This window comes from Rousettus aegyptiacus, unplaced genomic scaffold (genome assembly GCF_014176215.1).
Source record: "Rousettus aegyptiacus isolate mRouAeg1 unplaced genomic scaffold, mRouAeg1.p scaffold_m13_p_6, whole genome shotgun sequence".
In the NCBI taxonomy this organism is placed as follows: domain Eukaryota; kingdom Metazoa; phylum Chordata; class Mammalia; order Chiroptera; family Pteropodidae; genus Rousettus; species Rousettus aegyptiacus.
This window is the reverse complement of record NW_023416309.1, coordinates 33,704,250-33,716,280: the sequence shown is the minus strand read 5'-3', so window position 1 is coordinate 33,716,280 and position 12,031 is coordinate 33,704,250. Positions and strand designations below refer to the sequence as shown.

General features: G+C 33.0%; 1 protein-coding gene across 2 annotated transcripts in view; it reads right to left on the bottom strand.

Moving 5' to 3' along the window:
- Positions 1 to 12,031, bottom strand: part of TNKS2 (tankyrase 2) — a 55,620-nt gene that overhangs the window by 23,346 nt on the left and 20,243 nt on the right. For both annotated transcript variants that reach the window (XM_016151284.2, XM_016151285.2), the window contains exons 8-13: positions 11,083 to 11,269; positions 9,936 to 10,057; positions 7,566 to 7,657; positions 7,406 to 7,484; positions 4,571 to 4,742; positions 2,480 to 2,559 (exon numbers count right to left, since the gene is read on the bottom strand). In XM_016151284.2, the coding sequence (XP_016006770.2) occupies positions 2,480 to 2,559; positions 4,571 to 4,742; positions 7,406 to 7,484; positions 7,566 to 7,657; positions 9,936 to 10,057; positions 11,083 to 11,269 (732 nt within the window). The remainder of the gene's footprint in view (positions 1 to 2,479; positions 2,560 to 4,570; positions 4,743 to 7,405; positions 7,485 to 7,565; positions 7,658 to 9,935; positions 10,058 to 11,082; positions 11,270 to 12,031) is intronic.

The window sequence follows — 12,031 nt, the reverse complement described above, 5'->3', positions numbered from 1 at the left end:
AATGCTATTGCTTACGTACCACATCCTAATTAAGAAAATAGTTAATCAAATAATTTTTTGCGTTCTTTGGTTTAGATGAGGAAGCTTAGCTGAGAAAGGCTACGATGGTTGCACTCAAAATAATCAGAGTACATGAAAAGTATAAGCGTTTGGGGAAGAAAAGCAACACAAATAATAAATCGTGGTGCTCAAAGTTAAGAACACCGATATTAGTAAAAACCCTTACTCTATTATCCTACCCAAAAAGCAGTGATAACTTAAGCCTAATAAACAAAAGAATCCAACTATCAGTGGGTTTAACCTCAAGAGTTTTAATTACAGAACTGATAGAGCTCTTCTTTGCTATTCAAACAAAAGGTTGTCAGATAATATAGATTCAGGGTCCCAATTGAGAGCTGTCATTTTATGGGTCTAAAGGCTCTAGGAAGAGATGTGCCAGGTGCTGCTAGGTTTGGTAGTTATCACCAGCGACTCGTCACCCTACCTGTCAGTTCAATTTTGCCCACTTTGAGCCAGGTTTTCTAATAGGAAGTATCCAGCCCATGGATCACTACTAAACAAATACAAATGAGTACATAATTAAGTGTGCATTGGGTAATATGCAGATGTAGTGACCCAGTGATTCACATCAAGCCACCAGTCTAAAGATAAGGAATAGAAATGTTAATGAAGATAAATTTCCTTCAAGTGATTTTAAAAGCCAAGGTGAGGGAAGACAGTCTGACAACTATTCTCAGAATAAGGGAGAGAAGAAGGTCTTTCTCAGCCAATGCCATTATTTTGTTCTCTAAGTCCAATTCCTGCCCCTAATCTCATCTTTTTACCTATTTCTTCTTCCTCCTATCTTTATGAAAACAAAATCTAGTCTTTAATAGTATGTGCACTAAATATAATTTTATGCTCTTTAATATGTTGGACGAGTATTTAAAATTTTTAATCACCTCCAAACCAACAAAAATATCAGCTAGTTGCCCTTTAACTTATTGCCTTTAACTTAATTTTTGATCACATCTGCAGAAAAAAAATCAGCTCACCACTTTTAACTCAAGTGATTTGTTTTCCTATAAGTCAGTAGTTAGTAATAAAACCAAAATCCTCCTTTCCACTTCCTACTCGCCTCCTATTTAAGGGAATAAATATGAAACATGTCAAATAATAAAACTGCATTTTAATAGCATTTTTTTTCTTTGAAAAATGATATTATTTTAAAAATAAAACCTTAAATTATTTGGAAATAACTGTACTATCTATGTAGGTAAAACAGTAGGAAAGGATCACATGGACTTTTAAATTAACTTCCAGAAATATTTTTATTTTAAAAAAAAAACAAAACAGTGAATAAGGTTCCTTAGCACTCAAGTTTAGATGAGGCCAACATTTATATTTTGTTCTCAGAAAATCTAAAATTGACTTTGTGGGGCGAATATGTTCAGGATTGAGAACATCATATAGAAATATAGTGATATCGCTCAATGAAACAGCTACTTCTTCCACAAATCAAATCAATACATTCAGATTTTTATAAAACTTATTGCCTGTCAATGATGCTTCAAATAGGACCTATACTGTTGTGAAAAAGTCTGGGGGTGGGGGAGGGAACACAATAAAGTTTTTTTCTCCTACTAGTTTTAGAAATTAAAATAACACAAATGCCAGAAAAAAAAGTTTTCCAAACTGAGAAAAAAAACATTCTTGTATTACTAAAAAAATGATTTAACTCATAAAACATGTTGAGTTGAATTTAATTTACATTAGTTGAACTAAAAAGTATTCTTGCTCTTTCAAAATGTTAGGCTTTTGAACTACGTATTTACCTAGATATACAGTATCTGTAGGTAACAGAAATATCTGGTATAGGTATTACATTACATTCAATTCTACATGAAAAAGTAAAAGAAAATCCGAGGAAGGGTTATTCTAGGAAAGACTACTATAGGAGATGGGCCATGTAAGAGCTGAAGCTGGCTCTTCAAAAAAATGTCAGTTTAGATGAATTGAAGATTATCAGGACATAGTGACTCTTAGAAGTGGCAATGCATTGTATTATTACTATATTTAAACACTGGGCAAAGAAATGAAGAAACCAGAAGAAATGTATAGACAGAGTGACACACTGTTTAGCTTTTTGCCCCACTTCTTGTTTTATGTGGCATATGTAAATAATGGACAATAATTTGATATACCTTATTTTTTTAAAGGGACAAATGTACGGGTTCTTTAACATTTTCATTTCCATAAACATGCAGTTTATTTAAATCTGTGACTATGATGTATTTACAGAGTTGCATATGAAACTAACAGGTTTCTTTTATGACTCAATAACCCTTATTTGCAGAAAACTAAATTAGTATCACTTACCTTTTAAAATACGGGACATAAAAATATCTAGGCTCTTCATTTTAACATTACAGATTCATTAAGTAAGCAATGTCAAAATAAAAACCCAAAGTTAACAAAAAAACATAAGATCATATCTTACTTTTACAGTTTCTACATCTCCAGCCTTTGCAGCTTCCAGCAACTGTCTGTCTGCCTCAGAATTACCTAATGGGATACCCTCTAAAAAGAGAGACAATGAAGAGTGATTAACACCTACTTTAAAGGTGGAACCAATCTTTAAAGGAGGTGCTTTATCTAAAAGAGATCTTTTACAGTTTGGTAAATTACATAGAAAAATCCCTATGGCAGTAAAGAAAAACCAGTAGTAATTTCTTCAAACATACATATACATATACATATACATATACATATACATATACATATACATATACATATGTAAATGTGAATAATCACTATGTGATTTAAACAATGTAAGGGAACATAAAATAGATGAAAAAAGATGACCTGCTCTAAAACCAACGCTGTTGAATGATAGAAAAATTTAAATTAGGAGAGCAATGGTCAGAGATCTAACCATGGCATGGTTCTGCCATTAACTAGCCAGCTATCTGACTGGGCCAAGTTGCTTGAACTTACTGGGTCTCTCAAATTTTTCTAGTTCTAAAGAGAGACAAGTTGTACTAAAAGATATCTGAAGTCATTTTCAGGTCTGAAATTCTGTTTTGTAACTCATATAAATCTCAAAGGAAAGAAACAAAACATGTACCTTATATCTTAGAACAAAACAAACTCCAATGGATCAAAGACTTAAGTATCAAAATTAAACCTTAAATATAATAGAACATATGGGTGAATATTTTTTATCTCGCAGTAGAAAAGTGTCTTAGAGTAGAACATCAAAAGCAGAACCAAAACTGGTTTAGAAAAAATATCTGCCAGGCTTTAAATAAAGTTATAAGGCAAAGAAAAAAATGGAATATTACAATATACATCTTAGAAAGCAAAATAACATCCCCCACCCCCAACCATTAGTGGGCAAAGAGGAAATGGGGGAACTACATGATAGTTTTCCTATAATTTGCATTTTAAAAGCATCAATTACTTCTGTAATTTACACACACGTTCAAATTTTATCTAAAAAAAAAGACTGAGAATCATAATGCCTAGTGCTGACAAGGAAAACTGGTCCTGTCACACACTGTTAGTAGTAGAGTGTAAAATGGTACATAACCACTTTTCTAGAAGGGAACTGACAATTATAAGTTATCCTTTGACTTGGAAATTGTACTTGGATCATTTATTCTAAGAAAGTAGCTAGAAAGGTAAGTAATAGCACTTAGCATAAAACTATCAAGACTATAAATGTCTGTCATTAGACAACTAAATAGGACTAGTGTTATACCCTCAAGATTGATACTAGAACAAATGTGTGGTATATGGGAAAAATACAGGTAATCTTGAAAGCAGTCTTGTAGTTAGTTCACAGTTTTGGCAGTTTCCAGGAGGTTTTATCAACCTGCCTTCATCTATTCAAGTACGGTTTTTCTCAAAATGTGGTTTCTAGACCTCAGATATAAGGATCATTGAGGGGACTGTTAAAGATACAAAAGACTTGATGTGTTACATTTCTTCTCATTTGAGTTTTGAGGATGTCAAAGGCACACAAAATTTTAGTAAATATAGCAAAGTAACCAAAGGACTTCAATTTCAGGTGACCTGATTTCTAGACTGAAATGTTTAACCTATGTGTAGATATTTATAGATTGTATATAGATATTTGATCTAAATACTTTTAAATGTAATGAATATGAGTGAATTCAAGAGTTAAATATTTTAATACATCAAATGGTTGGATAACAAAATCTATATGCCTTACATACAAAAGATCTAAAAAAGGAGTGAAGAAATAGAGCCAATTTTTATGATTTATCACTATGGTTGCTCTACTAAAAGACACATACCTTTTAAAGTTTTCCCTTCTTTAAAAGAAATAGTAACTATTTTATCTTACTCCTAAAAGCTTTCTTTTAGAGAAATTGGACAGAAAATGCTACTGGAACAAAATGATAATTAAGATTTAATGACATTTGGGCACTGGGAATAATAAATTAGGAAGAAATAACAGCCAGCCAAAATTTTTAAAATGTTTTCTTTTTACCTCCAACTCCCACATATGTGAAAACATTTAAAGGTTAAATAAAAAAATTAATTTCATGAAAGCACCTAATACCTTGAAGAAGCTGCTGCACATTTTCATTTCCCATCTGTAAGGCAGTAAAGCCCTGAAGGGATATGATGTTGGGGTCACAGCCGTAGCTCAGAAGTAGGCGACAGGTTTGTAGATGACCACAGTGTGCAGCTCTGTGCAGAGAAGTCTGACCAAGGTTATCCAGAGCATTAACCTTAACAATGCAGAAAAAACTGAAATTAGCCTTCAATGCAAAATCTAAAACCAATCAAGCATGTATTTAACACTTGCTACTAATTTAAAATTCTCAATTATTTTCTTACGAAGCCCATTATCCAGTGCCAAAGCAAGTGTTCATGCTCAAATCTAGAGCATAAATTCACCAATTCATGAAGGCTGACATTAGAAGGAAGACTCAATTTTGGGCTAAAAGTGTGAAATGCTGATTAACAGTTGTGTTTGGCATTACAGTATTAATCAATTCACTGCATTTAGAGCTAGACACTAAGAAAGCCCAATCCATGTATTTTTATGGATCTCTGAGGTCCAGAAATGTGAAGGCTAACGCCAAGATAGACAATAGTTAATAACAAATCTAGAGTCTAAATTAGAAACATTTTTTTCTATTAGCTGAATCTTTGACCTTTTTTTTTTTATCATGTACAATATAACCTGTATGAATAAATATGGTATATTCACACAATGGAATACTTATAAGCAATAAAAAAGAACAAACAATAGATATGTGGATGGATCATCAAAATATTATACCGAAGACAAAATCTTACACAAGACTGATAATATTGTATGATTCCATAGACATGAAGGCCTAGAACAGGCAAATCCAATCTATGCAGGAAAAAATCAAAATAGTTATTGCCTCTAGGGGTGGAGATTACTTTGAATGGGGCCCTCCCTGTCAGTGCCATGAAATAATGTTCTGTATTTTGTTGAGATTTGGTTACACAGATGTGTGTATTAGTCAAACGTCAGTAAATGTACATTTAAGATTTGTATATTTCATTGCATGTAAATTTTACATCCAAAAATCTCTTTAAATGAATAATAACCTCTAGCCGATGTCTATGTGGAAGTATTTGGGAGAAGTACACAATAATTTGCAAATTAACTCTGAAATGTGTCAAGAAAATAAGATATATTGATAGAGGAAAAAAATGATATCTAATAAAATACAGTAAAATGTTAGTAATAGAATCTAGGTGGTGGGTACATAGTTATTATCTATGAAATTCTTTCAAATTTGTTGTATTTTTGAAAATGTGAATTAAAAAAATCGCCTGTTAATACTCCCCCATCTCATCCCTAACCCCCAACCCTCCGCACCAGAGATAATTCAGAACATAACTGAGAATTTCAGTTCCTCAGTAAACAATCCTGTGGTCACTAGTGTGTTTTGAGACACTGTACAATTCAAATTCATAGAGTTGGAGAATAAACAGAAATATAATTAAGACTTTCTCAATGAATCTAAAACTACAAATAGCTAAATCTCCAGGCTTACCGAATCTGAAAAGATTTAAAATGCTCAAGGCATTTTAAATTAATCTATTTATTCATATATCAAAATCAACGAAATATGAAACATATCTGGAAACATATCCACTTGTAAACTTTATTTGGGTACCACTCTGTTTTAAGATTAAGGTGACCAACTTGTCCTGGTTTGCCTGGGACCTCCCAGTTTTAGCAGTGAAAGTCCTATGTTTCTGGAAATCCCTCAGTCCTGGACAAACCTGAATGATTGGTCACCTTACTCAGAACTATTTCATTAAGTTTCCCAACTCAAATTTAATATGTCCCCCAATATTCTTCTAGTAATGTATCACATATATAAAAAAAGCAATCAGTGGAAAGTTGTAGAAGAGACAAATGAGATATGACAAGCAGTCATGCAGAAATAACTTTATTTTATTCAATAATTTACAATAGTAAAGATTTAGATTATACATTATCAAGAATCCTTCCAAATCGAAGAGAAATTAAGACATTGAGAGGCAACAGAAAAAGAAATTGTAGGATTCTAAGTGTTCCTTGAGTGGAAACTCAAGAAGGACAGCTCAGAAAACTATTCTGCAAAGCACATTTAGAGAAGAGCCTTGTGGTCACCCAGGAGGAAAGGATCTGTACTTTTCTTTTCTCTTCACTCAGAACAGTTCCATTCTTTGTTTCATAATGAATTTCTATTAAATATTTTGTTTAAGAAGGCAAGGATCTGTAGCTAAAAACTGTGAAATTGCTGAATTAAGGGACTTTCATCTCTTCTAATCTTTCACTGAGTATCATTTTTTTTGAATTCCTGGGTAAGAAATGATGATTTTCAGCCTTGCTGAAAACATAATTATTCCATGAATAAAATGCTTTGTGTACAAATGTCACCTCAAAAACAGTGACTTCCCAATATGGGGAGCTAGGTTTTTAGTTAAGTTATTGAAATAATTTCTTTCTGTTCCAAGTTTTTTGGCTCAGTCATAGAAATAACAAAGGGTAAAAAAATAAGAAAGACTGTGACTGAGGTAAACAATAGGAGTTACCACAGTAACCAAGGAACAAAAGGTTAAGATAGGCCAGAATCAGTATATCTATAGTTGGGGATATTTTCCTGAATAGTATACTGTTAGAAAAAAAGACTTTTAAGGGTAACTTCAGCAGTACGGTGTGATTAAAAGGAATAGAGAAGGAGGAATAATTATTTTTGAATAAATCCATAAGCTTTCTAGCAAAAATCAGATAAACTATCTGCAGGACTATTAAGTATAGATTAAAAGAAAAAATTTAATACCTATCAGAAAGTAAATAGTTTAGGAAGTGAGGCATTTCATCTGCTAAATAGAAAATAATGCAAAAAGGAAAGTATACCTTTGCTTCATGTTTCACCACTACTTCGACAACATCGTTATGTGCTTTCTCAGATGCCACATGTAGAGGGGTCAAGAATCTTAAAGAGAAAAAGCCATACAATGAATGTATTTCCAAATAACAAATGTCAATAATTTTTAATTATTAAAAGTATACTCACTCTTTAGTCTTTTCATTGATGTTTGCTCCTTTTCTTAGCAACAGTTCACATATTTGCTTTCTTTTGGGATATGGAGATGCGGCAGCACAATGCTAGATAAATTGCAGCATTAAACAAGGATGATACATGATTGATTTTTAAGAACATTTGTGTTTCTAATCAAGAAGCTATTTCACTTTCTTTATTTTGACTTTAACTTTGCTACTCAAAGACTTTCTATTGGATAGAATGTGCAACGATTACTAAATTCTGGCAAGGCCTGAAAATCTTATTTACCAGATGGTGTCTGTTACTAAATATTCTGATCAAGCTTTACAGTTGTCCTACATCTTCGAAAAAGCCACTACTGATGTGATGAAAAATTTAAGTTGATGTGACCAATACTCCTTTCAAAAGACAGTGTTTATGTTACTTTTTAAAGGTTAATTAATAAAATACCTCAAAGGTTGGGGTTTTCTTACGTGAAATAACACAGCACTCATCAGCTCTGAGTGCTGCTTGGTAATATAGCACTAATGCAATAGCTAACAAGATGAGTAGTATGTATTTCTCTTTCAACTAGTTAGTTGCTCCAGCAGAAAAAGGAGCTTAGATTACTTGTTTGGCAAAAATCAATGGTAGAATATGATATAGTTTGAGTTGGATGTATCAAGGAGGAAGGGAGACAGGAGGTAGGGATTTGCTAGGTATAAATCTAATTAAATGTTTAATGCTCAGGTCCCAAATCTTTGCACCCTCAACATCCAGGATGATATCATAAATAAGTGTTCAATAAATGTCTGAATGGCTGAATGACTAAATTGATGTCGGTGTAAACCTGAAAAATTCATGGAATAAAAATTCTGAATAACTGTTAAACTGTTCTGTACATCTAAATATATCGTACACGCGAAATTTGTTTTCTGATTTTGACCTGCTAAAAATTAAGCTTGTATGATCTTCGTGATTTTGCTTCATTCGTTTTTTAATGTTGTCACTAAAATAATCCCTTTGCCCTCAATAAAACCATTTCTAATTGGTAAACATAACTCCTTTGGTATGTTGTAAGTAATCATCCCAGGACATCTACCAGGATGGAAATAAACTATTTCTAAGAATTCTTGATCACATCCATTTCAAATTGCACCCTTACTCCTCTGCTCCATCCTGGGACAGGGCCTGCAATCTCTGGAAACCTGGAAGACATTTCCCCTGGACCACAACTATCCAATATACTTAGCTCTAGTATCTTTTAAGGTTAAAAACAAAAATAAGTTGTTTAATAGCAGGATATTTTGGGGAAAACAACACGTAGTATTAACTCTTCGGGCCAGAAATTTTTCCATGTCAGTCTTTCCAAGTTTCTCTGTATTACCTTAATATTATGATTTTAATTTTGCATTAGCATTTATTAGTCTGCAGCTTTGCTATTTTTTTTTTTAACTTGGATACTTTTTACAAGTTAAGTAGCAAAAAGGTTTAAAATGTTTTATAGATAGGTTTCTACATGCCTTTTGCATAGTTTACATCATGGCATAAAGAAAGAAATTAACTATAAGATATTAGGAAAGTTAAGGCTACTGTGAGTTACATTTGCCCCCAAACACATTAATTTACTTAGAGTCATCTTCCCTCACCCAAAGTACATTTAACAGTTCATATAGCTGGACTTTGTTCCTTTTACATTTCTACTTCTAAGGTAGCCTCTGATTATACCATTCTCTTTCCTATCTTCCATTAGTTTACCCTTACTAGCACCCATTCTTTTCTGTTTGTCCACAGACTGCCTGGCTCTCACTTAGTTTGTTACAGTTCCACAGAGCTGTTATTCCCTCTATTAGGGAAGCAGTTTCCACTTACATAGACACTTTATTCACACAACACAGAGGGGAGATATATAGATTTTAGACCTAATTTTGAAAAATATTATAATACTAAAAAAAAACCAAGTAATTTTTATCTTGATGGCAGAATTCTTCTTTTTCATTATTTTCACTGGGTTCCAAGATTTCAATCATAAAGATTTATAATTTTTATAATAAAAAAGCAAATAATATATACCATTTGTGATAATAAAAATTACATATAATATATGCCAGTATATAAATAAAACTTTTTTATGGATGGATACTCATATGAATAATAGTATTGCCTTTTGTGGGGTCAGACTGTCTATTTTTCTACGTTGACATTTTTTCTTTACATATGTACAGGCATTAATTTTTAAAAAGCACATTTTAAAATAACATATTACTGAAAGTAGGACATAAAGTAGTTATTTTGTATCATCGAAAGAAGTAGGACATTATGATTAGTTTAGCATGTTTTTGGTTATTTAATTTTTTTATTTTTTGGTTATTGTATTTTAAAAACTTAAATCTAAAACATTACCAATGCTGTTTCATGTGTTTGGGGATGTTTAAAATTCACCATTTCCAGAGAGAGATGTTTTTTGATTCGTGTAACATCAGCTTCCCGTGCAGCTTGCAGCAAAGAATGGCCTTTAAATTCATCTAGATAAAGAACAAGCATTTAAATCTGCATGAGAAGTACTGAATGGATGGGACTTAGTAAAGACACTTACTATTTTCCTTGAAATTATTTTCAGAATTATCTACCAAAATAGTCAAATTAAGGCTGTGAAGATATTCTTCAAATTTAACCCCTAAAAAGGGAGATAATGGTATTCTAATTCTCTTCAGTTATGACCCAATTCATCCTCAACTTTACATACGAATTTAGCCCATGGCCAACTCAAGATCTATTTAGTCTGGAGGTATCTGGAGTTCTGCAATGTATTCCCAGACGAGAGTCAAGAATTTTCAAAAGCACAGAACTTTTCTCAGTAAAGAAATAAAAGATGATCATAGTCCCTATACTGACACTATGGAAACAGGTATGATGTGCTCACACATCAGAGAACTGGGGACTAGACAAGTTGGAAATTTTCAAGAGGCACCTGCTGAACAAATGAAAGAGGGTATTTTCTCAAGATTCCTCTCTCTTATTCTCATCAGACTTGTGAAATGATCCATTAACCTTTATTATTACAGAATAATACAAGTTTCCTATTTATGTATAACAATACTATATCTGAACTAGGTGACTATTTCTCGTACATCTACTTCAGCTACAAACAGGAAACCATAGAACTGTCCAAATACCAAAGAATATTAAATGGTAAATCTGGGAAACAGGTTTACGATATGGTAATCCTCCAAATAACACTGAGGTCATGGCAGATTACCTAGAGAGTCTCATCAAAGATAGGAATAAAACCCCAATTCTTTTTTTTCCCAAAAGCATACCATCAATAAGACCAATACATACAAAAAGCATTTAACTTGGCTTGAAAAAACAAATACAAATATATTTTTTTTTCATAGCATCTGAAGAACAGAATGAGTGAATTTCCAAATGATTAAATATGCTATCTGAGCAACAACAGATACCCATGGCTAAGGAAAATACTTTTTATTTAAAAATTTCTACAAACTATCATAATATCCTAGCTAACCATTCATCATTTCATACTCACATGCTAATCTTTCCTTTAACTGTGGTGTGGGAGCCAAGTCTATAGCACTTTTATTGTGGCAATTCAGCAGTGTTGGATCTGCACCATAACTTAGGAGAAGAGAACACACTTCGATCCTGTTCTTAGAAGCTGCCTCATGAAGAGGTGTGAATTGCCACAAGTCCATTGCATTTACACAGGCTCCATGCTGGGGGAGGAAAGCATATATTTAGTTTAATTTTTAAGAGAATTTAGAATTATTAATACTCCGTAATTTAACATTAAGCAAGCTTAAACAGGTTATATTTCCAAAGTTCACTTTTTAAACCAATTATTTCAGAAAGACTTTTTCTCCCTAAAAGAAACAGTAGCTGGTTGGTAGGTCTACACACAAAGGCCTATTTAACTCTTTTATTGTTAAAAACAGTTAAGTGTGAAGCTTTAGATTTAAAATGCATCTTTTCCTTTTTTGAGGTATAATTTACATGTGGCAAAATGCAGTTTTTAAGTATATACAGCAGTCCACAGTCATCCATGGGGATATGTTCCAACCCCCTGTGGATGCCTGAAAGCATGGATAGTACCAAACCACACTATGTTTTTCCTATACATACACACATGTGATAAAGTTTAATTTATAAGTTAGGCACAGTGTAACAATAACTAATAATAAAATAGATTCATTATACAATATACTGTAATAAAAGTTATGTGAATGTGGTCTCTCGAAATATCTTATTGTGGGGTGGCTCCATAGTGTAGTGGTTAGCACATCTGCTTTGCACACAGAAGGTCCTGGGTTTGTGCCCCGGGTGGAGCCACAGACCACGCCCCAGGTGCGCCAGGCTCCAGGTGTGCCAGGCCCCAGGTGCACACGTAAGTCTGTGGGTGGGGACGCCCTGCCTTCAGAGATCCAGTTCTTAAGGGGAAACAACAACATACCTGGGTTGGGGTGGAAGTAAGGGGCAAG